The following is a 26873-nucleotide window of genomic DNA, read 5'->3' on the forward strand; positions in this document are numbered from 1 at the left end:
AAAAAATCCTGATTTTAAACTGAAAAAGTGGCAACCATTCCATGTAGTGTTGAAGATGCTGAATCTTCAAAATGGTTTTCTACTAGCACTTATTTTACTTGAGGTTATACCTCCTCCATTGCCTTTACCCACTTACTTTTGTTTGATATTAACTTTGATTGCAAAATTGTAATTAAAGACAGGGAAACTGTTGCTAGAAATGCTGCTGCTAATGCCAGATTATAATTTATCAACATCAACTCAAGTAACATCAACTGATACCCCAAGATGCACAGTTAAATCAGAATTGCATCTATTACCAGCTATAGGTACAAATTTGGTTGTGTAACTCCTCATTTATAGCAAATAAGTTAGTTGTAAGCTTACAAAATTGTTCTGTGTAATTGTTTTATTCTCCTGTATATATTTTGCTTCAGACTAAATTTAACTCCCAGTTACATCCTGGGCATGACGTGCTGTGGTATGGAATACCTCTTTGGTCAGTTTGGGTCACGTGTCCTGTCTCTGCTTCCTCCCAGCTTCCCCTCCTCCCTGGCAGAGCATGAGACTCACGAAGTCCTTGGTCAGACTAAACAGTAACTAAAAAATTGGTGTTATCAGCACTGTTCCCAGGCCAAAAGTCAAAAACACAGCACTGCACCAACTACTAAGGAGAAAAAATGACTGCTACTGCTAAACCTAGGACAATGCTGAACTAGCTTACCAACAAAAGCACTTACATTCACCTGAGCTTCACTCTGTGACATTGATAATTATTTTAGTTTGCCACTTCTTCAGTGTGTGATAAGATCCAAAATCCCATATTTTTTTCTATTCATGCTGTAGAGTGACTTCAAATATTATTTAAACTAAAAGACCACCAAGAGAATGAGCTTAAAAGCTGATGTCTGCTGCTATCTAAACCTCTATCTATCTGCAGTGTTCTGCCTCATCACACTATTCAGTCTCTTCCCACCAGTCTCTGTTTATACATCCAGTTACATTCAATAGGATGGCTTTCACAACAGTTATGATCTTGGATCTAATCAGGTGTAACTTTGGCCAACATCTTCCCCTACACACATGCCAAAACGTGTTCAAGGTATAAAAAGATAGACTGAAATCTTACTAATACCAAATAATTACATAAAATACATTTTTCATATATTAATAATTACAGTGTTCTTAAACAGTGAAAAAAGTATTCATTAAATGCATGTTCATTTGAAAAAATATATCAAACCCCACTATTTAAAGAATTAGAATGAATATTTCATTTTCTGTATGTTTTCAAATCAAGATTATAACATTAATTTACAAGTTTGTAAAGAAAAAAATTCTACTGTGTCAGATTCTTTTTTTTTTTTCTATTGTTTAACTGAAACAACTCTTTTTTCAAGCAGAAAATTATCAATAATTCTGGAGGGACAGGTACCAAACATGAAGTCTGACTGGATATATAACACCTCCCTGTTACTTATGTTAGGAACAGAACACAGTAAATTCCAGCCTCAACATCTAAATTGGACAGTATTAATTTTAATAAGTTCAGACCTCCAATTTTACGAATGTCTGCAGTAGAAGACATTAATTTTATCCCCACACCTTGGTTAATTGCTTGCAGTTATTTCAAAATATTTAACGTAGTCACTGCAAAAAGAGCTCCTTCAGCAAAATACATTTTTAAAAGCTATTTCTTCCTAAAAAGTTATCCTTTCTAATATAAATCCACCATTTTACTGATCATAATTACAAACTATAAAATTCAATAATCTTTCCATCTTTTTTTTTTTTAATTAATAGAAAGCCTAACCGTCAGCTGTCTGCAAATCAAACTGCAAAGTCCCCAGTTGTATACTACTCAGTATTTTCTTGTCGAACTTGGAAAATAGCATAGAACTACCTTAGTACAATCTGGAGGTAATATCAAGCAGGTTAAAGAATTGATTCTGGAAAGAAGAATAGGCTGCAAGATATGAAAAGGCCATAATTTAATCTCTTGAACGATTGAAGCAATGATCTGAAACAAATAGTATGAAATCCAATAATGATCTGTGCAGTGTACTACAATTAATTAAGAATAATTCATCTCACAAGTACTAGACAGAAAACTGGATAGATGGAAATTCTGCAGAAAAGGAACTGGATATAATGACAGCAAAGATGCATAAATAGGAGAGTTGTATCTTAAGCAGGTAGACTGATCCTTTCACTTCTATTCAGTTCCAGTAGTCTCACCTTGCATAAAAACCAGTAACTGGCACCAAACTTCAAGAAAGACACATATCAACTAACAGAGTTTACTAGAAAATAAAGGAGAGAACACAGAAAGACTGAAATGATGTAATTGTTTTACCAAAGGGGGGGGAGAGGGAGTAACGAAACAGAACATAATAATTTGTGAATACTCATAAAGTTACTACAGAAGCAGAAATCCACTGCGCACCACAATTTAGAAAAGAAAGGATGGACTTAAAATCTAGCAGATAAATTTCGGGTTATGTTAGACGATAGCAAACTCTTTCAAATGGAAATGAGTGGAAAATAGTGGCAGGTATTGCCTTAAGTGGAAAATGGACGATTTTCAGAGGATTTTACAACAGTCCAGGCAAACACCTGTCCAGTATACTACAGATATAATCAAATAGTCAATTAGTTTAGTCTTTGCACATGAGAATGAAACAGATTTTTTCTCCCTTTCCTACCTTCAGTGGTAGGAAAACTACTGAAATGGGTTTTTTTCATGTTTTGCTTTTATTAACTGATCCATCAGTATGCTTTATCTCACTGACTTAGTAAGTAAGTTGGTAACAGAGTATCTCTTTGAAGATAGATGGTAGCGTTTTCATTCAAAGAAACACCCCAGACAATGGATAATTGTATCAAGTTCCCAACAATCTCTGACACAGTTGCTCACAATGGTTATGAAGTAAGTCAAAACTGCCTCGATATCGCAAATGTATCCCACTTCTAACAGTGAAAATTAAATCTTTTAAACTGTTTGGCTCCTCTTCTGAAAAGCAGTTCTGAAAAGAAATTATACAGTCTTATACTGTATAGACAGCCAAATGTATTCTTTCTAGTAAAACACTGTTCAGCCCTCCCAAAAAAAACCCTACATCTAAACAGCTCTTCCACCACACACCCGTATTTAGTTTCTCTGTGGAAAAAAATTACCATGAAAAATCACCATTAATCTTTAAAGAAAAATACCAATAGAAAAGAAAATAAAAAAATGTTGTAACACAGAAGTATGATGTATTAATATTATCTGGATAAGAAGACTATCCAGAAAGATCAAAATTGTCTTATACCAAGTGTTAAACCTCTTAAAGAATCAAATTTGGTTTAATCTACTAAGTTTTTTTTATGTAAAAAAAATAAGAACAGCAGGAAATCTTTAAAGAAAGCACTGTGGTTTGAAGTAGATGATCTTAAGGGCCTTTCCAACCCCAACTGTTCTATGATTCTATTTCTTGTGAAGCTGTTCTACTTTTTTCACAAGCAATAAAAAAGTTAAATCTTGCTGTCAGTTGCAAAGTCAACTGATACATGTCTAAGGAGGCACAACAGCTATCTTCAGAGATGATAAATTCCCTGTCATATAGCCACTTTTTTTTTTTTCAAATTCTGAATTACTGAGGAAAAAACATATAGAAATAGGCTAAATTCGGTAAGACTTTCCAAATAAAGCTAATGTATTCACAAAAAATCTTGAATGACATTTAATGATCAAAAGTATGAAATGGCACTTTAAATGAAATACATAAATTAGACTATGTTACTAAAAGAAACAATTGAATAGTTATATGACAACAGTCTGTTAAGTAGGCATGCCACTGAGAATGGGAACCAGACATTGTTAAATAGCTCAGCAAAACACAAAAATTTGTCAGTAAAGGAAGTACCAAATTACAGCATTAAGCAGCAAGCTCAAAACAAAATATTTTACCTACTATATAGATTTTGAACTTACTGCTTCAGTAGGGTGTAACGCAAAAAGTTTGCACAGGTTCAAAATACAATTCAATGAATTCACAGAATAAAAATCTACCACAACCTTTAAGAAATACCACCTCCATCTCGAGCCATCTTGAATCTCAAATCAGGAAGTCACAGATTATGTATAAAGAAAGTACAGCCATATGTTTGCACTGTTACTCATCTTTAAACATCTATTGGAGGTTGAATACTGAGCTAGACAGACCTTTAAGCTGTCACAGTATGTCCTTTTTAATGCAAATTACTGCAGTAATAATGGTTTATAATATTGTATTACAACTTCCTATTCTGGGATCTGAAAAATCTCTGGAGGTGGAACTAATCTATGGCTACAATAATGCCTATAGCTGTGTTTCAATAGCTTACATCTGGTACTGAATAACACAAACATTTACAGAAGAAAGATGTTGCAATAACCTTTTCTGTAAGTGCTCACATTAGAAGTAGGATAAGGTTTAAAATTATGGTACTGGAGTATGCAATACAGATCATAAGAAAGATGAGAGGAAATATGCCTTTGAGTATTTTTGGAAAAAGGCTATTATGTTTTTTTCTAAGATGTATTTAGGATAAACAGAATTATAATGCATCTACCTTCAGCACATACACCATGCGAGGCTACATTTATCTTAACATAGAGAACAAGGAGTCTTCTATTAGAGACTTGCAGGCAAATTACAGTTCCTACTTCAGGCAAGATGCTATACCACTTGCTCAACAGAACTGATAATTATTCTTTTGAGAACCCCTGAATGATCAGGGACACATCAATTTAATACCACTGTCAATTCATAATAATTCTAAGCAGAAAAGTTCAAGAAGCACCACATGGGGCAGTGACAGAAAAACAGATACACTGGGAACATGTATCATTTATTCCCATCTGTTGCAGAGGCTTTTACCTTGAGGCATGAACATTTATCTTTCTGCTCCTCACAAAATTTTTCAACCGCCTTTCGCTATCTATGCAATTCTTTTTTATTTATGCCAAATCTTATCCTAAATAATATCTTAAATTGAAAAATTCCTTAGGTTTTATGCATCACATAAGAATGGTGTTACTTTTATCAGTCTCCATTTTGTTTCTTTTCACGAGAAAGTTTGTATTTGTAAAGAGAATAAGTTTTAAAATCACTGAATTGTAGTAAAAGCTTCTTGGTTAACATCTCACCTTTGACAGTTTTTTTATCATGGCATTTCACTGATAGATCACTTTGGTTTAAAATAAAATAAATCACAACAATTCATTACAGCATACATGAACAAATACTGTAAACTCACATTATCTTATTTAGTTTAAAAAAAAAAAAAGTTAAATACTGTTCTCAATGAAATTCACTGTTTGATCCTTACAATGAATTACCAGAACCTTTTTCAATCAATGAGTCTGAAATACCTTCTCTCCTCACAAAATATCTCAAGTTGTATTACTAAATCCACAGCTATACCATACTCAATCTACACATTTGGCATGCACTGCAGAAGTAGCAGTAATTACACAATCAGAAAGCTTATTTATTCCGATTAGTATACAAACAATGCAAAGTGCCTTGTTCAGCTGAAATTAGAATAGCTGTCTAGGAATCTCAAAATGTAATGCAAATAAAGAAACAAAATTTCTTTCTAAAATATTCACCCGATTATTCTTATTTATGTAATAAGGACCCTCATTTTTGAGGGTCAGCATATATGTATATACACATATACATTTTTACTTATAAGCATACCTGTCTACACACACACACACACACACACACACACACACACACACACACATTTATGTGTATGTGTCCTGGATTCATCTGTAACAGTTATTTTTCTCCTTCTTAGTAGCTGGTGCAGTGCTGTGTTTCGGTTTAAGTCTGAGAACAATGCTGATAACACACCAATGTTTTAGTTGTTGCTACATAATGCTTACCCTGATCAATGCCTTTTCAGTCTCTCATGCTCTGCCAGTGAAGAGGGGTACAGGAAGCTGGGAGGAAGCAGAGACAAGGACACCTGACCCAAACTAGCCAAAGAGGTATTCCATACCACAGCACATCATGCCCAGTACATAAACTGGGGCGTTACCCAGAATGCCCAGATCACTGCTCAGGTCAGGCTGGGGATGGGTCAGTGGGTGGTAAGCAACTGTATTGTGCATCACTTGTGCTTATTAGGTTTTTTTTATTTTCTTCCCTCTTTAGTTTTATATTCTCTTTCTTTGTTACTTCCATTACCACTACTATTATTGGTGGCAGTCGTAGAAGTTTTGTATTATACCTTAGTTACTGGACTATTCTTATCTCAACCCATGGGATTTGCAGTCTTTCAATTCTCCCCATCATTCTGGGAATGGGGGGAAAGACAGAATCAGAAGTGTGTGAGCAGCTGCATGGTTCTGAGTTACCAGCTAGGCTTAAACCACAACAGTATTCATACACACAAATATATATGCAATTATATGTAGCTGTAAGAGTCTCAACTTTTTTTTCTTCTTTTGAAATATCTTTTTAGGGGGTTTTCAAATATGAATTCTTTGAATCTTTTTAATACAGGACTTCTCCTTCTACTTTTATAGGTTTTGAATTACGGCATTCCAAAACTCCAGCAACTTCTTAAGTTTTTTCCTGACTCCTCCTTTTTTTTCTCTTTTTTTCTTCATGCTATCGGTAGTTTTTTGGGAGAAATGTTGAAAAGAAAAAAAAGAAATATGAAGACATGGTAGAAGGTAAACTGAAATTTTTTTACACTCAATTCATGCTTCCCCTCTTATCATTACTATTGCCCATATAATACCTTAATTGGGCACTGAATCTCATATTTCATGTATAATTAAAGACTTAGCAAAATAGGCAAAATTCCATTTTGCAATTTTACAGCATTTGTCTCAAGTTTCAACACTGCTTTCCATTTTATGTTAACACATAAGGGTGCTTCCCAAAACATATGTCAAGCAGCTTTTGAAACGCTTACTATGTAGTAGCAGTAAGGGCAGAAGATGTGGAGGTAGTAAACTCCTTGCTAATATTCTCTCTATGATATTAAGATCTTAATTCTTGCAAGAGTACTGATGAATGACAGGTATCTTCAACTTCAGAAGGAAGTAATAAAGATGTATATTTAAAGCCTCTCTGCACTGCACAAACTCCAGCTTGCTCACTGTCACATTTCACTTTAAATAGCTTAGGTAGCACAGGAAAGACTGAGAAATGTGGCCTGGACAGATCTTCATTTTTTCAGTAGGAAAGGATCACCAAACAGATTAGCTTGAGCTGGAAGCAGCTTGTCATGTTTTCAGCTGGGACAAGAGTTAATTTTCTTCCTAGTAGCTGGTACAGTGATGTGTTTTGGCTGAAGTCCGAGAACAATGCTTGATAACACACCAATGTTTTAGTTGTTGCAAAGTAGTGCTTACTCTAAGTCAAGGACTTTTCAATTCCCCATGCTCTGCCAGTAAGGAGGGGCACAAGAACATGGGGGGAGCACAGCCAGGACAGCTGACCTGAAAATAGCCAAAGAAATATTTCCATACCACAGAACATCATCCTCAGTACAGAAACTGGGAGGAGCTGGTCAGAAGAGGCCATTTGCTGCTCCGGCACAGGCCAGGCATCAGGTGGTGAGCAATTGCATTGTGCATCACTGTTGTTTGCTGGTGGGGGGGGAGTTGTTTTATCTCTCTCTCACTGCTTATTTTCAAACTTCCCCCGAGTTGTCCTGACCTTTCTAGTATTACTGAGCATGGCCTTGCAATAACATTGGCTAGCTTCCTTACATTTTTTGGTGCAAGCCATCTGGTCTCATAGACTTGTGTTTATCTGATTTAAGTGCTCCCTAATCTAATCCTCCTGCACCTAAGGTAAATCCTTCTTGCTCCAGATTTCCATTCATCTTGAGGGCCTAGGATTGCTCATTGCTAGTCTTATCAATAAAGACCAAGGTGAAGAACTCATTAAGAACCTCAGCCTTTTCTGTCCTCTGTCATCAGATTCTCTATCCCACTCTTTCTTCTGAGGGAACGGCACAGTAGCAGACATCAGTTCATTCTGAGGCAGTAAAGGCAAAAAAGTAAGGAAAGGAAATGATAGAACAGAGGATTCAAAGACATACTGAGGCAAGTCATTGTGGAACAGAACAGGATAAGATCACTCAGTTAAGAACTTTCGTTCTATTAAATGACTATGAATTTCATAATTTTTCAGAATTTTCCCTTTTTTTAATTATTCTATCTTTAACAACACTCAATAATGTAGGGTTTTAAGAGAAATGGAAATAGAAGCAAAAGAAGAGGGCTTTCTTATGTGCATATACTGAGGTATTTCTGTGTGCCCCCTAGCAAACGGAATACTATTCATGAACCAAAAAAACTATATACAAGTCAACATAGCAAGGTAGTATCTAATTTCCCACAGACAGAAAGCATATATAATCTCTACTTTCTCATTCCAATCTTGTACTTCTCTGAAAGCAGAAAAACATAATTAACTGAAATTGTAAGGGAGAACACTAATGTAGATAAACATTCCTCGGCAGTAACCACAAAATTCATCTTTACCTGTGACTCAGAGTCTAATCTGCAAACAGGTCTGCACAAATGGATGCACTAACTTCCTGAGCTGTCTGTCCTATTAGCATGCCTTAATAGAAGTTATTATTAGTACTGAGAACCCCAATATTGTAATTAACTTGCCCTTTTTGGATGCTAACTTTGGGGACCATTTTAAAATAAGTAACTGGAAAAAAATACTTAACAATTGCTGATAACCACATGAAACCCCATTTTTTAAAAAAACTTACTTTAATATTTTAATATTATAACATACTCTTGGCACCTAAAACTACACCTTCAATAACTGCTTAAAAAGCATCATCAGTAGATATTTCACCTGGACCAAGATATTTAGAGGATTTTGCACAGAAGTGTCCACCAGATCTGCTCAGTCCCCACAGGCCAGAACAAGGCTTGCTCTGCCTAAACATCTACGTATTACTATAGCCTACAAACAAAGAGAATGGACAGTAGAGCTGAGGAACATATCCATGTGGCATTTATGGTGAGATACAAGACTGGCCACTAAATTTTATTTTTAAGCTAGCCACTCTCTCTGCAAATTGTCATCTATATACACAGGACCTGGATAACACCAAGCAGAGTAGAGTACTTGCAATTGACTGCAAGAGAGCTGCACTAAAGCAGGCACTAGACACAGAAAGTAAGAAAACAATACATTGCAAATACACCTACTTACTGTCAGGCATGTTACCTTAGCTCAGGAAGCTCCCTGAGTTAATCATAAAATCAGACCCAAACTATGACTTGACAGCTAGAAATCTATTTCTATTGGCTGCAAGGGGTATATGTTAGCAGCAGAATTATTCAACCCATTTAAGAATATCTAGTATAAATTGTTTCTGCACACTAAAATGAGAAAAACAAGGGGATATTCAAAGCATTTGCAAGCCAGAGAATATGACCAAATGAGACTTGTGGAAGATTATATACAAATAGGTTATCCATAATTCAGATAGCTCAGAAATCACTCAAGACAAAAATGATGTTAGACAATCTTTTCCATGTGTGGTTTATGAACCACTCTGGAGTCCTTGCCTGACCATCATCAGAATGCCTTTACTTAGTGTCAACTATCCATCCAAAGTTAATGCTGAAAGAGACAATGAAGTTAGAGTCAAGAAGCAAAAGACACAAATTATGCAAAGATATAGAATTAATAATAACTAATGGTTGAACAGTTATATTAGATTTGAACACCAGAACTGCTTAGGTCAGTGTTAAACAGAACAGGTCATTTTGCCTAACTTAAACAATCACGTCAAACTGACCTTGCAAGCAGGACAAGATTTATAATCTGGTAACTTGGTCTCCATTATTTTCCTAAATGGCATTAGAATAAAGGCAATACAAAATTTATTCTAAAAATTCTGAACAGCTAGCTCTCAAACACACCACTATAAGCATGAACACTAACAACTGCATGTGACTATAAATACAAAAACAAAGAGAAATTGATAAGTTAGCACTTCCCTCCTGAGATCATTAATGGAAAGAAAGAAGGTTCATCATGCTTCACCCTTTATGCCTAGTTTGAAACTCTAAGGACACACAGAATACAGAAGGCATTTCACAAAAGTGCTAGTAAAACAGACACTTTTCTTGGAACACAGAAAAGCAAGGAAAGCAAATACGTATGTGCAGGCAATAACTTATCCAAAAAAAATACTTTCAGTGGCAATTTATCATGATATGTCTACGAATAGCAATTCTAAAAGTCTACAAAAACAGTATTAAATGGAAGAGTATAATGAAAGAATTATTTCACCTTTTTGACAGTCTTTCCACACAGTTTTTCGATTCTTCTCATAATGTTTATTCAACCAGGTGAGGATTGTTCGTTCATATGGAGAATATATATTACTGGATAATGGTTCTGATTTTATTCTTGGCATGTTCTGCACATTTTCCAAGCTGAGGTGATCAGCGATATTACGTGAAAAAACATGTGGAAGAACAAACACCTGAAATTAGAAAAAGTGGTTTTAAGGATTTAAGCATGAACTATATAAAAAGAACAATTTAAAGTTAAGTGACAACCCCCCCACTTCAAACTCAAAAGGTTTTCTAATTTAGAAAAGGTTTAGGGCATTATACATTAGCATAAATATATAACACAAAAGAGAACAGACTCGTTGAGGTCTTGGGAATCTGTAAAGGTCCCAGCCAACTAGAAGCTGGCAAATGTTGTCCTGGTTTTTAAGAAGGGGAAGAAGGAAGACACAGGCAACTACAGGCCTCTCAGTCTCACTTCAGTGCCTGGTAAAATTATGGAGAATGGTGTTCTGGGAGTTGCTGACAAACATTTGAGAGACAATGCAGTCATTGGTCATAACCAGCAGAGGTTCACAAAGGCAAAGTCCCGCATAACCAGCTTAATTTTCTTTTATAAGAAGGTCACCCATCTAGTTGACCAAGGGAGGCCAGTAGATGTGGGTTTCTTGGATTTTATCTAAGCTTATAATACTGTCTCTCACAGAATTCTTCCAGACAAAATGTCCAGCATACACCTAGACAAGTCCAAAATACGATGGCTGAACAATGGCCAACAAGTCAGGCTAAAGAGTTTTAGTAAATGAGGTTACATCTGGCCGGCAGCCAGTCACCAGCAGGGGGTCATCCAGGGCTTAATTTTAGGGCCAGTGCTCTTTAGTGTTTGTATGAATGATCTGGACATAGGGATTGAATGTACATTAAGTTTATTAGTGATACTATATTAGGAGTAGCTCTGGACTCTCTCAAAGGTAGGCCTTACAGAGAGATCTGGATAGACTATAGAGCTGGACAATCATAAACTGTATTAAATTTAACAAGAGCAAGCACCATATTCGCACCCACGATGGAGTAATCCTATATAAACATTTAAAATGGGGGATGAGAGGCTGGAGAGCAGCCCCACACTTAATTGCATGGTTTGGTTTTATGTATGAGTAGCAAGTTGGGCTATGGGTCCCTTCCAACTCAAGATATTCTATGATTCTAAATAATTTTTAGTTTCTGATATTTTTCCAAGTTTTGAGGAATTGAATGAAATCACAGGACTCATCTGGATTCCAAGAATTATTGTGTATATTCTATCCAAAGCACTAATCCCTGAACTACTATATTGGTCTCCAGTGCAACCTACAGACAATCTTGAAATGGTATCTTTCATGAGCCAGTTGCTTAATCAGGTCCAAACTACACTGACTGCTTCCCCTGAAAAAATAAACATTTTAATATCTACAACAAAATTTTTGATACTCAGTCTTGTATGAACATATATTTAAAAAAATCTGTATTTAAAATATATAAGAAATATAAAGAAGTTAAAAGTAAAAATTCCACACAATATTTTCCTTTTCCCCAATTCCCTGCCCCCACAACTGAAATGGCTGCATAGAAAAACATATTTGAAGGAAGAACACAGAACTTATTTTTGGGATGATGATGAAGTCAACAGCTTTGCTTTCATCCTCCATCATCAAAGAGGTCTCAGACCTGATCACCTTAGCCAGTGACTAGACTACCAAGGATCATGGTCATAAATGCTAATTACACTGCATCAGCTCCACAGTGCCATTATATTCACAGATAATTTAGGATGAGTTTAAGGACTAATTGTTTGGTGAAAAAAAAAAAGGCTATCATTGACAATGTCAATTGACAATTAATCAATTAATGCAAATCCAGTAAAATATTATTTTAAAATACGATTGGGCCCAGTTTCTCAGTCCCTTAAGCACTCTCAGTAATGACTAATTCCCTAACACAGAGATACATAAAGAAAGTGCCATTTCATCTACTCAGAATGGAAACAGCTTGCACCCCTTTTATAATTTTTTCTCTTCATATTAATTTCCAATACCAGATTTTAACAGGTTTGTTAGAGAAAGCCTCAGTTTCTTGAGGCAAAGTGTTAAAACTTTAATCCCTCCACTTGCTGCAGAAGTACTCTTACTATATACTCTTAAATATAGTATGATGCAGCTACAGCCATGTGGCTTCACAGTTTCCACATTTACAACTGCATTTCTTTTTTTTTCTCTGAAATTTTTCTAAAGACAAATTTTATATATACTACTATACAAAACTTACCTACTAATGTACACTAGATCCAAGCTATAACATCCATATTTAATCACAATTTTTAAAATAGTCACTTTGAAATTCTTTTTTAAACCCTGAAGCATTTCAGTTCAGCAAAGCATAGTTCTATACAGAGATGGCTGGGCTAATTTAATTTAAATATTTGGATTTCTCTCCATGGCACTTTATTGATTTGCATAGGACTATTTTATATGAAAAAGAAATAAGAATATCAGCATACTCAGATACAAAACTGAAGAAAACAACAGCAAAATAAGCAAACAAATATATACTATTTCATGCTTTTCTCAAAAGGCAGTGTCTTTGCAGTTAATTTATTGCCACATTCCTTCACCAGTATAATCTGACGTTCTGTGAAAAGAATCAAAACAGTAATAGCAACTACATTTAGAGGAAAACATGAAGAGTTATTTACCCATAAACCACTATTTTACTGTCTTTTAAAAAGAAAAATCCAATCCATCTTAACGCAGTTCATCAGGGACTGTAATTATAGAACAAGAGGGAATGGCTTTAAACTTAAACAGGGGAAGTTCAGGTAAGAACAGGTTGCCCAAATAAGTGGTAAATGCTCCATCCCTGGCAATGCTCAAGGCCAGGATGGACAGAGTCTTGGGCAAAAACATGGTCCAGTGTGAGGCGTTCCTGTCCATGGCAGGGGTTTTGGAACTAGGTGATCTTAAGGTCCTTTCCAAACCTAATTATTCTATGATCCTAAGATACACGCATGCTTATATTCCTACTGATATCCTGTGAGGGAACCAGAGCATTGTTCACCAGAACAACGACATTTTGGAGCCCACTGTATTTATTAAAATAACTAACTGAATAAAATAATTAGCTATAAGATTGGGAAATATTATTAATTATAACTATAAGAAGCATCCTTATTACCACATGCCCATTAAATTTAAAGATAGTCTTTATTGAAAATCTGGCCTGACCCAGGGGCTAACTTACCACTTCTGCTATTAGAGTCTCTCTGTTTCCATTAGCCTAGTCTTTTCAGATTTGCAAAATACCATCAATATTTTAGTCCTTGCTTGAAAAGAGAACTAAAAGTATATCTTTCTGACTGATGAATTTGCCATTTTATTCCCCACAGGTTTTATCTTTTCTTCAGAATAAAATTAATTTTCCATTCTTCTGAGATGGATTTACGTGTGCTTGTTTTCCTCTGGAACTTCTGCAGCAACAGAAGTTTTCATAACAAATATGTGGCCATAATGCACCAAGTACAGGTATGAAAGTAACATGAGATAACATTTCAGTTGATAAAGAAAAATATTAAGTATTTCTAATAACAGCACTTTATTTCTAAAATAAAATTGGATAACAAAACTTCTTTTAGATAAATAGATCATTTCCTTTAACTTTTTTATGAAATTTCCAGCATGCTGTGTAAGGATTCTGTTTCATCTTATATTGCTTGAAATCAGACTATTGTAATCACAAAAAAGCTTGTCTCTACTTTCATTTTAATTAAACTGGTTTTAAGATATGAAACATTCTCTTAACTTCAGAATATTTCAACAGTAACCAAAATAAATATTTTTTATGCAAACCAGTCTTGCTGCCTTGACAGTTCATATCCTGTTTTTATTTATTGCTCCTATGCTTTCTTTACAAATCTAATAAAATAAATAAATAAACCTTCTTCAGCAGCAGTCATGGTCACCCTTATAAAAAATGGGTTTGAACAAAAGGGTATGTAAGAGTGAACAGAACTAGTTCCAAGATCTTTTTTTCTCTTAAAAGTTCTGCTTATGCTGTATGTTATTGAATTGAATACCATGTTAGCGAAATCGCATAAAGCTATAACAAAAAAGTAAAGCAGAGATGTTTAATTCCTAAGACATCAGTAGGTGGGACAGAGAATATGAATGTGATGTTAAGAAGCTCCAAAGATTTACTATTAGAGGACAGAAATATGGAGGAACAATGAATGAGAACCTGAAACATGTTTCTCATGCATGAAACAGAACTAGAATGATGAAGAGCACATCTTCACAATAGTTGTAAGTTGATCTAAACCTGAAGTCTTTCTTGTCCCCAGCAACCATGTGTTCTGTCCCACTCTTGTGTCTACACCAACAGTCAGATAGACGCAAGAGTTTGGAAGCATTACCCTACTCCAGTAGTTCTAGCAAAAGGAAAGTGGCAGAAAAAATGGAGTCCAGAAAACTTGTTTTTCCCTACCATCTGAGACATGTTCTTTCTAAGACATGCAACCTGCACCTATGTTGCTCTCAGACATTGTAAAGGCTACAAAGTTTATTTTAAAAGACTGCACTTCACATGCACACATGGAAGAAAAAAAAACACAAAACTGAAAAAGGATTAAAAAGAGTTAAAACTTTTAAAGAGGCACCAGCAAAGCTGAACCAGGCCACCTGAAAACAAATATTTAATGATATCAACTTTTTAGAAGATTAAAAAAGACCACAGATTTAAATGACCACTTAAGTGCTCAAATTTGCTTTGGAAAATGTGATTAAGCCATCCAAAATTTTTATCTAACTTAAGTAAAAATAAAATTAAATAAAATTTGAGAAGTACATAATGACCAAGTTCATTATATCTTAAAAGGAATAGATATTATATAAAATGCTTTAAGAATTCTATTCTAGTCTAAGACAATAAATACCATGGTTATATGTCTAGTCAGCTAAGTATTTCCAGGGAAAAGTGTTTCTAACCAGGGCAACAAAAAAACATGTTGGAGGGTTTTTTTTCCTGCAATAAGCGTTCCAAAACATGTAATTCTAAAAAATGCAACAGCAGCAGTCATTTTTCTCCTTCTTAGTAGCTGCTGCAATGCTGTGGTTTTGACTTTCTGCCTGGGAACAATGCTGACAACACCGATGGTTTTAGTCGTTGCTCAGTAACGTTTACTCTGACCAAGGACTTTTTAAGTCTCATGCTCTGCCAGGGAGAAGGGGAAGCCGGGAGGAAGCAGAGACAGGACACTTGACCCAAACTAGCCAAAGACGTATTCCACACCACAGCACGTCATGCCCCCTATATAAACTGGGGGCAGTTACCTGGAAGGGCTAGATCACTGCTCAGGTCGGGCTGGGTATTGGTCGGAAGGTGGTTAGCAGTTGTATTCTCTTCCCTTGAAGATTCCCTGGTTGTTTCCCTTATCATTGTTATTATTGGTGGTAGCAGCAGTGATTTGTGTTATACCTTAGTTACTGGACTGCTCTTATCTCATCCCGTGGGAGTTACATTCTTTTGATTCTCCTCCCCATCCCTCTGGGAACCAGGGAAGGAAAGAAGGGGAGTGAGCGAACACCTGCGTAGTTCTGGGTTGCTGGCTGGGCTTAACCCATGACACTGTTCTAACAGAATTTCTTAACGAAAACAGAACACACTGCTAACATTTCAGAATTAAGAAAATTAAAATATTCGCAATCAATTTTTTTCTTCTCTGTTAGAAAGAAATAAAGAAAAAAAAAACCAAAACTTGAATATACCACAGATCTTTTTAAAAACAAAGTTTTTGCCATCAGTTCTTCAGAATCTAATTGATAAATATCTCTAATTTACCTTGTATATTTGCAGCAGCACATCTGTCCAAGCTCGTTTGCTCATTGTCTCAAATACACTGTCCTCCAGAATTAATAGATGCTTGTTACTGTAGATCTCTGAGATTTTTTCATCTATTTTCAACTCAGACATATGACCCTTCAGATAAAAGAATGGGATTTATTTTTTTTATATTTATTCACAAGAGGACAATAATGAATCAATGGCATAAATGTCTGATAATGTCTACTATAGTGCAACAGTGATCAGCAGCATTAGAACCATTTACAGTTCGCAGCTGTCCCAGGGATAAGCAGTGCAATACAGAGTTGACAGGATTTGAAAACAGCAATAGGACAGAGAAGCAATAGAAAGGATATAGTTAAAAAAAACAGGAAAATCAATAGAAAATAGTAAAATTAATTTTACTTTGAGAAAACACATCTGTTGGAAATAAAGTACAGGTATCAGCAACAGTAGAAGGAATGGAATATGAAAAATGTGTTTGTGCCAGTTTAAATTTCAGTTCAATTTCATGCACATGCTTAGATGTGTGCAACCCAAAACAGTCACCCCAGTAGGAATACTCATGGTCCTCAGTGGACTTTCGTTAATCTTTGAAAGACTGACACTTAGCACACGGTCCTTGTTAAAAAACAAAGAACAAAAAATGGAATGAAACTAACAAACACAAAAGCAAAGCAAAACAAAACAAAAACAAAAAAAAAAAAAACCAAACCAAACCTACCTTAAGTACAGTTTGCTGTATTTTAATCCGTTTCTTATAATCATCAGGTTCAAGCAGAAATTCTGGCATAACATGAGGAAGATATGCTCCATGGCATCTGAAATCATAAAGCAGGAAAAGTTAATAGGTCAGCAAAATAATTCTTTTTAAGAGCTGTCCAAGTTTTTTAACTTACTCAGCCTATGTACAAGCTCTTCTGAGTTTCATTTAAGTGCCCTTTGGACTAATGATCCAGTGCTACTAATTGCTTTGATAGTTTCTATTTATGAAATTCATGTGCCTACAACTAAACGGCTTCTTTACAAGAACTGGTTCTCCAGAAATTATTTATTACAGCACAAAACATCAAAACCAGGTAATACCTATTTCCATGTGAAAGTCAAAAGACCAGTGTTACGTAACATTAGCAGAATTAAAATTTGACGATGCTTCATCTGTCTGCAAGTCTGATGTCAAAAGTCACGAGTGTGAGAAAAGGGATTTCAAAACTCTATCAATTGTTAAACTGACTTGCCATCTGTTCTAAAGTGACTAATAAATTCAATAGGAAAAGTAATGAAAGGCAACTTCAACAGATTGAATACCAAGGAAAGCTAACTTCCACATGAAGAAACACTATTCTTTATTTCAAATGACAGAGTTTAAACAAATGTTGATGGAAAAGGGGGAAAATAATGAAGAACTCTTAAGTTTATTTTTCTCAGGGGAACAGAAAAGTTTCGTGACTTTCAGGTCAGAAAGATTACCCTACCATAGCTAGATTTACATTGTTCTCTGTGATTTTAACATGGCTAATGTGAATAACAATCAGATGAAATTTTCGTGTTATGTAACCAGTCTCTCACTCAGGTGAACTGATCATATTTTTGTGGTACCATACAGTCTAAATTCAATTTACTTCGTACATTAAAAATCATCACATTTTGAAACTAGGATCATGATAACTTGTTTCTCTTCCCACAGAATTATATTTTGCTGGTAAGAGAAAATATTTTTACTCCATATTTTAAACAGTGACATTATCTTTTCAAATTATTGAAATTTCATGTTTCATACAGTTACCCAGTAGGGCTTTTTAAGACACAAATATTTTAATCAAGGTCCCAAAATAATATTAGTAGCCTGGTTCTAAAACTCATCATGTCTGAAATTCACGTTTTCCACTAAAGCATACACTCAGTCCCATGAAATCCCTTTAAAACTTCAGTTCTTCCAAAATTATAAAAGGAGGAACCTATACAACATTCATCTTTTCAGGTATCCTATCTTTCTTTCAGTGTTTTTACTTGGTAGATACATGAGAATAGTATCTACAATAGAATTATCTACAATCTTCATCATCAGAAAAGATGGGTTCTATGTAACTGAATATTCTCAAAATTGGCTGCATTTCGCTATTGTGGAACACCATCTTAAAAAAATTCTCCTTATTAATGTAAATATTTAACACAATACAACGTGGGGATATTTAGATTAGCCATTAGGAAGACATTCTTTACTCTGAGGGTGGTAAGGCACTGGCACAGGTTGCCCAGAAGAGTTTTGGCTGCTGCTTCCCTGAATATGTTCAAGGTCAGGTTGGATGGAGCTCTGACCAACCTGGTCTAGTAGATGTCCCTACCCATGGCAAGAGGATTGGAACTAGAAGATCTTTAAGGTCCCTTCCAACCCAAACCATTCTGTGATTCTATGAAAATTAATTTAGGAGGAATTCTAATGTAATGACATAAAATCACAAAATCGTTTGTGTTCCTGGATTTCTTGTCTGACTGCCTCTTTGTTGGTACTCATTACTCCTGAGCTTGGATGAGGTGAACTGTGAATATTAAACAGCTTTCTTAGGCTCCTTTTATCTCTTCTCTGTTTCACAGCAACAACAGCAAAGAAGGATGAAAAGAGTTTATTAACTTTTTTTTTATTTGTACCATCTCTGACAGTTGTTCCATATTATGTGACAAGGTAAGATTATCAGTGAAGGTAGCTAATAGCTACATCCGTTGAGCAACAGGAGTAGTGCTTCCATTTCTTGCCATATCATTAATTTGAAAGACTAAGAAATGACAAGATAAGTCTACAAATTTTTTGTTAAAGCCAGTAACTATAGGACAAAGAGCATCAGTGGAATGGTGATCATTAATGACAAACCTGATAGGACTATCTAGTTAGTCTGTCTAAGGACTGAGGTTAAGAGTCATCTTCTTTCATAATTAAGGAAGCAGAGCTCCTGTGAGATTCCTGTGTTACATACACCACTATCACAGGACACCTCAATTAGTGAAAACTGCAGAGGATAACCTTGGAGGAAAAATTGGTATTTTTAGTAAATTTGGTAAATAGGAACCCTTGTTAAAAAATTTCTAAGACATAAATTTTAGATCACAAAAGTATAAGGGAAACCCTAAACTTCTGATATATTGTTCAGTTGGAATTATGTCTGAACTATGCTAATAAAAAAGTGGAAATATGCATGCACATTTTATCACATATCTACTTACTTAAGGAAAGCAAGCAATATAGAGTGCTGGCAGTGGAGCTGTAACATTCGTTCAGTTGGATCAAGGATCAATGCTTGGCTCGGTGTAATGTCTGGTAACAATTGTCCACTCAAATGGAATAGCATGTCATAAACAGTCTTAGTATCTTTCTCACGGTTTTGTTTAAAAACCTTGTCTTGTGAAGACGTTGTCTGGACTCTGCACACATCACTAAGGGAGAAGAACGCACAAAACAAGCTAACACTATATCATGATGGCAAACATGATGAACCATGAAGTAAAAACAGCACCAAGAAGGATGGAAAGTATATCACTTTTTTCTTTTTCCAGAACTTTTATAATAATGTAAGAATTTTGCACTGCATGGAATAATTAATAAATATATGTGAAATATTTAGTAAATATATGCATTTGTCACTTCTTTCTGCCAACATAACTTTGATTTCTATCATATTTATAAATGTCTATGTGTTTCTGTCCTAAAAGAGTAGCTTCTTCATTATTTAGTAGCAAGCTAGGTAAGATCAACTAAATGATGCCACTGATATATTTCCAGAGTGTTTGCAAGAATGTTGATTATGAAATTTCCTTTCCCGTCAGTTTCTTAATCTTTAAAGTAGAAGGGGAGATGGGGGGGGGGAAGACATATTGTTAAGACACTTATTGATGCCATCAAAGATGGGAAAATTGCTAGAACTGTGCTCATTCTGGGAGAAGAATCAATTTCAGTTAAGAGGGTGACATATAGTTTGAACTGCATATTTAACATACTCTGCATTATAATATAACAGAGCATCATAGTTCAAAATATATTTTAGAAAATGAAAAATAACACCCGAGTAACATTTTCATATAAACAGCACACAGATGCTGCAATTTTAATATATAACTGTGCATTAGAATGCATTTATATTCCTCAGATCATATCCAAAACACTTTAGTATATATGTTAACATTTTATAAGGCAGACATAAGTTAGCTGTAAGCAGATATGAATTACCGTCTCAGTGAATATGGTATTGAAATAGGATTTTGTCCCTTAGACCAACCAAAGAGAGTAAACCAATTCTTAACAGCAGTTAGGGTTTTCTGAAAGAAGATGTACTCCTCTTGATCTTCACTGGGAAAAAATGAAAATTTATTTTCTCTTTCTTCTCTTTGACTGCCAGTTTCATTACTCTCTTCAATCATTTCATCACTCTCAGAAGAATCAGATTCTAAATGATACAGAAAAAATAAAAAGAAAATATCCAGAGAGATTCCCTATTTCCCTAGTTTTGTCTAGTACAAGAACAATTATTATTTTTAAAACCATAATGGCTTTCAGAAAGTAAAAGATTATCAGACAACTACTGATCAATTTTTTCAAGACTAAACAATTTATGTAACATGAACATGTTTTGGAAATAGAACAAATTATATTCTTGGACTCTAACATAATTTAAAGAAAAAAATATCACCCAAACAAAAATAGATTCAGCTATGGCTTACGAAACCACAGCAATCTTAAAAAAAAAGTCTTACACATATAGTTCCAGTAGATACAGCTTTTCCAGCTAGACAACACTAGTTCCCCTTCTCTCCCTCACAGTCACATAGCATAGCTCAATACCTGGCTTCTGTTCAGCTTATGAGGTAATGTATAAGTAAAGCTAAACCTACATCCCAATCTATAAGCCTTCAGACTTTTCTCTCCTCTATTCAACCTCCTTTCTCCTAAATTCTGACCTGGTCAAAACTTAGATTATCTATTTTAACAAGTAGTAGTTATCAACAACATCATCAACAACAACAGTATTGCATAAAAAATAACTGAAAAATACAATCATTCTATAAGCCTTCAGACTTTTCTCTCCTCTATTCAACCTCCTTTCTCCTAAATTCTGACCTGGTCAAAACTTAGATCATATATTTTAAGAAGTAGTAGTTATTAACAACATCAACAACAACAGCATTGCATAAAAAATAACTGAAAATACAATCATTCTCCTTGTATCACAAAAAAAACTTAGATGATTCCAAACTCAAAGGTGTGATTTAACACCACTGTTGCAGTTTTAATATTTCAGTAAATGATGAAAAAATAAAACTAATACCTTAGATAATAAATAAAAAAAATTCTTAGAATTTAAGAAGAAAAAATATGCAATATAAATAAAGGTTGCTTATAAGGATACTGGGAAGGGACTCTTCATTAGGGACTGTAGTGATAGGACAAGGGGCAACGGGTTAAAACTTAAACAGCGGAATTTTAGACTGGAGATAAGGAGGAAGTTCTTTACTGTAAGGGTGATGAGGCACTGGAATGGGTTGCCCAAGGAAGTTGTGAATGCTCCATCCCTGGTGGTGTTCCAGGCCAGGTTGGACAGAGCCTTGGGTGACATGTCTTAGTGTGAGATGTCCCTGCCCATGGCAGGGTGATTGGAACTTGATCATCTTAAGGTCCTTTCCAACCCTAACTATTCTATGATTCTATGACTCTGAAGAGACTTTATAAGATCACCATGCAGACCTCAGTTTGTGCAGTTCTGTGGGCTCACAAGATTACTTGCCCCATCTTGTCACTGCCACCTTTGCACAGCCTTTTCAGATCTGAAACCCAGTTGCTATTTTGAGCTCTTATTATACCATTCCATTAAAAATTAATCATGTCGGCAGAGCTACTATTTAACCTGTTTTACTACCCCTATTTGTCTTGATAAATCAGGTATTGACTTGGTAAATTCATCTTAGAGAATGACACAGAAACATCAGCAGATCTGCAAGAGTGGAATACTAACAGTGAATGAAACACCAGCAACTTCAGCTGTTCTAACTTCCTAGTTAGAAAACTAGCAGCTGAAAGAAGAGGTATGTCAACAGACTCAGATACTAGTCATCTGACAACCTTACAGAAGATCTATTACTCTTAGTTCCTACGGAACAGCACCATAACTGAGACCCCACTGACAATGGTTAGATTTATACAGTACTCCATAAATGCATTATAAATGTGGAAGTCTAACCTGAGCATACAACTAGACATTTGCAGAACACAGCATTTTTCTGGGCCCCTCACTGTAAGAGAGATACTGAGTTGCTGGAGCAGGTCCAGGGAAGGACAACAGAGCTGGTGAAGGGTCCAGAGAATAAGTCTTATGAGGAATGGCTGAGGAAACTGGGTCTGTTTAGTCTGGAGAAGGCTCAGAGAGACCTTACCGCCCTCTACAACTACCTGAAGAGAGGCTCAGTTGAACAAGGTAGGTGTTGCTCTCTTCTCCCAAGTAACAAGTGATAGGACAAGAGTTAACACCCTCAAGCTGCAGCAGGGGAGGTTTAGGTTGGATATATGGAAAAATTTCTTCACCAAAGGGGTGATCAGACATTGGAACAGGCTGCCCAGGGAAGTGGTGGAGTAGCTTGGTTAGCTCATGCCTACAGACACAATGCCCTTCTTTGCAACAAGTGCCTTAGGTTTGCATAGTATTTAATTGCTCTGCTGGCATCTCTGCTCATGTGTTATTGCAAATAGGACCTTGATATTGTTTGGGTTTTTTTGTTTTGGGGGCTTCTTGGAGGGGTTTTTTGGTTTTGTCTTTTAGTGGTTTGACTGGTTTCCCGTAAACATAATCTGTTAACAGGAAGGAGAGTCTTTACCTGCATGGCCAGGTTTCCCATGGTGTCACAGGAGAGAACAGCCTCCCCAGTATTCATTGATTATACATACAAAAGCATTGTTTACAGATGTGAAAAATACCTTTTTAAAACAATAAGCTGAAAAACAGTTGCAACATCTCAAAGTGTTTAAGAGGAACAGTTGCGCTCTACCTGATTCAGAATCTTCATAGCTTGTGTCAGTGGTTGCACAAAAGGTACTTGAGGAAATACTACGGGCAGGTGATGGTGAAGTAAGGAATGGATGCAGAACAACTTCACTACTGTGGCCCTTGATGTCTATAAAACAAGATTACAAGCTGCATTTGAGCAAACATATTTTATTGTCTCTGTGTTCTAACAGTTTATAAACAGATATCTGCTTCTATATTTTTCTACTTCATTCTTCAGTTTAAGAAGTAACAGTTCTCATTTGACTGATGAAAACCTTATATCAGTCATTAGACCTGACACAAAAAAAAATAATAAAAAAAAAAAATTGCATAGCTTTTTCTATTAACTGTATATTTTACAGCCTGGGTCTCCATACTTGCTGAAAAAACACCTATCAGAACAGACCTAATTCAAGAATTCTAAGTCGTGAACAAAATATTCTTAAGGAATTTTTAGTCACAGCTCTGTAATGAGTCTCCATGTACTATTATCAAGCTCTTTCAGACTCAACAACACATATTTTACAAACTCAAATGTATGATTTATCAATCCATCAGTTCTGTCAGAATATATGTCAGCCTTTGATAGGATTAGAGGACCCTATTCTAGCTATCTCTGATGTCATTCTCCAGAACAAGAGTAGAAGGGGAATCCAGTGTAATTTCTAGAGAAGTAAATGCACCAGTAATATAAGGAAGAGCTCTGTATGCTTATCTTTAATTTCCCATTACTGGCACCGTTATTAGTGTGGTTTGGAGCAAGTAACACAAGAGCATTGTGTCAGATATGTGGAGGCAAAGCTCCCCTGAATAGCTTTCCAAGCCACTGTGTTGTACAGATATGGTTTGGTCACATTAAATAGTCTATACAAAACCTACAAAATAGACTCAAGCAAATTAGTGGAAGTTATTTGCTTCAAAACTGATAGTGGGACCAAACCAATAGGCAATCAGTACAGGACAGAAATACTCATTACTAACAGGTGGTCAGTTATTCTAAAGCCATCACTTCATTTTTGTGTTAATGCTCAAGGGAAACCTACAAAGCATCTTCAAAAGACAAGTTGCAAAAATGATCTATTGATCACAAAAAAAAAAAATCACATTTATGAGAGATAATATTTTCCCCTTTGCTATCTTCATTTAATTGTGCTACAATCCATGAATGGTATATTACCTATACCTATCTTATATATGAAAAAAAAAAATATATGTATATCATTACCTGTCTTCTTGCTAACCCCTTTTTCAGCTTCAAAGTACAAACTCTCTTTATTCTTAGATAGCCCAAGTAACACACAAAATATTTCTAATCTCTGATCACAGGCTTTTATTGGGCATAAAAATGTGACTTTATCCTCCAGCCTTCAAGGACAGTAATTAAAAAAAAAAACAAACTGAAAACTATTCCCAACAGGCAAATAACAATCACTTTTTATCATAACATTATGTGGCCTGCTATTCTGCTTTCTTCAATACATACCCAACTGTTGTCCTAGGAATAACTGAGGATCACTATCAATATCATTTTAATTATATTAGTTTACTCATTATTGTTTGGGCTGTTTTCTCATACTTTAAAAACTTCACAAAACATTCCGTAGGATTTAGGTTTGCCCAATATTTTTAATAAACATTACCTAATCATACATATATATGTTTTCCTCATTTTCAACAAGAAAACAGAAGCTATTAAACTGCTTTAAAAGTTTAATTGCATTATCCCCTTGTAATTAATGATGAAAAATACTATGTTAATGATAACATCCCTGTTATTATACTAAAAACATTGCAAATAGCACTGGACATGATATAAGTTTAAGAAGTAGTGTGTTAACTGCTTACCGCTTCTCAAGATAATTTGTTCATCAGAGCAGTTAACTGCAAAATATGGATATAAAGTAAGAAGGCAATTCTCCGCTGTTGCAGCAACTTGAATTTTGAACCTGTTCAAAATAAAATGCAAAAAACAATAGTTTCAATTTAGCTTTGGTAATTGAGATATTTCAGCACAAGCATTTAAGAGAGAGAATTAAGGTGTCCAGACAATTCTCCTATTCTGGTTCAGTAGGAGAGTACACAGATGGGACTGCACATGCCAATATAGTGAAGACTAGTAAAGTATGTCCACTTCATAATTTTGCTATGAGCATGAATGTATTATTAATCTGAAAACTTTAGAGCTAGCAGAGATTTCATTAAATAAATAACCTAATAACCTCTGACTCTCTGAAAAGAAAAAAGAATTAAATTACAGCTAACATTTAGCTGTAGGAGGAGACAGCTAACTTGCTAAATATATCCTATAACTTTTGATAGGGGAAGTCTTCTTGAAAAGTAATTCTGACTTTGATTTAACATTCTATAAGACTTTACTGAAATATCAAAACAAATATCTGGAAATTAATAGATTCAACTTGAAAACAATGAGATATTGACTGCAATTACTAGAATGCAATAGAAATTAAAGTACATGCTCCAGTGTTCACTACTGTGAATATATTAATATGGCCATAGCCATATTAATGTACAACAATCCACCTTATAACCTGTTTGTTGTACATCCCCTCAGTCTCTCAGGGTGCAATCAATGTGCAAACTATTGCCAGCAATAGATCCCTGTTAGCCATTTGCATTTATGTTCTTAACTCACTGCAACTGACAGGTAATTCTATTGAGCTTTGTCCTATGTTTACACAGCTGGTTATTTACTATACATTAACTTATTAACTAGCATTAACATTCACAAACTGTTTTGTTTAAGCTGTCAAAATAGAAAGAAAAATGTATTTTAACAATTCAAACAGCATGCTGATAACTGTCTTGCTTTGATGTATTAAGAATAACGCATATGGAAAATATACATTCCACAGAAGAAAATAGTATGTTTCCTATTATTTAAATTACATATTGAAGGATAATTTCCTATTTAATGTAAATTTAGATTAATAGTAAAAGATACCAAGAGACCTTACAGACTTATTTATATGATGTAATTAGCTTCTCCTGCTTTGATACAGTGTATGATAATAATCAAGGAAAACAAAAATGTTTTTAAAGTTCCTGGGTTTACACCAGAAAGTAACTTTTCTTTCCTCTTTCACACTTCTCTCTCCATATACAACATTCTTAGATACTGATTTCAGGGGAATTCTATTAAATAGAAAAAGGCTCCAACAAAATCCATAGCCGTGTTTCTGATTTGTAAATATTCATATCTGGATTTCAATTTCATAGCTAATAGTTATTTAAAACAATAATCCAGCTCTGCAATGTTTTGGGTTGTTTGTAGGACATGTGAATCCTATTGGAACCTGGCTGGGAGTGGGGCAAGGACCTTAGCCAGTTTCACCTCTTAGCATAGTAATTCTTTTAGCTAACTTCCTGCTTTCTGCTTTTATCCAGCAAAAATCTCAGCAACAGGCCATCAGCAGGACACACAGCTGTCAAAGATATATCTATATGTATGAAATGTACATCCTCAAGCCAGGTGTCACTTTTTCTACCTTCATCAAGCCATTTGAAGACAAACAGGGTCAATAACACAGAGCTCACCAACTTCCAGTCACAACATTACTGTGATAAACAACAATTCTCACTACTCTGCAGGTGTACATTAGGTTAACTTCACCCAACAGAATTGAGGCAGGGGTGGAAGAAAGCTGCAT

At 35.1% G+C, this 26873-nt stretch overlaps 1 protein-coding gene across 1 annotated transcript in view; it reads right to left on the bottom strand.

Annotated features, from left to right (window-relative positions):
- Nucleotides 1-26873, bottom strand: part of CFAP47 (cilia and flagella associated protein 47) — a 281878-nt gene that overhangs the window by 180498 nt on the left and 74507 nt on the right. The window contains exons 28-34 of the mRNA XM_061378057.1: nucleotides 25051-25151; nucleotides 23207-23332; nucleotides 20400-20616; nucleotides 19400-19609; nucleotides 16905-17001; nucleotides 16178-16315; nucleotides 10305-10500 (exon numbers count right to left, since the gene is read on the bottom strand). Coding sequence (XP_061234041.1) covers nucleotides 10305-10500; nucleotides 16178-16315; nucleotides 16905-17001; nucleotides 19400-19609; nucleotides 20400-20616; nucleotides 23207-23332; nucleotides 25051-25151 — 1085 coding nt within the window. The remainder of the gene's footprint in view (nucleotides 1-10304; nucleotides 10501-16177; nucleotides 16316-16904; nucleotides 17002-19399; nucleotides 19610-20399; nucleotides 20617-23206; nucleotides 23333-25050; nucleotides 25152-26873) is intronic.

The sequence above is a fragment of the Neopsephotus bourkii genome, unplaced genomic scaffold (genome assembly GCF_033783945.1).
Source record: "Neopsephotus bourkii isolate Nb327-2 ecotype Australia unplaced genomic scaffold, CSIRO-AGI_Nbou_v1 NB_1763, whole genome shotgun sequence".
Taxonomy (NCBI): domain Eukaryota; kingdom Metazoa; phylum Chordata; class Aves; order Psittaciformes; family Psittacidae; genus Neopsephotus; species Neopsephotus bourkii.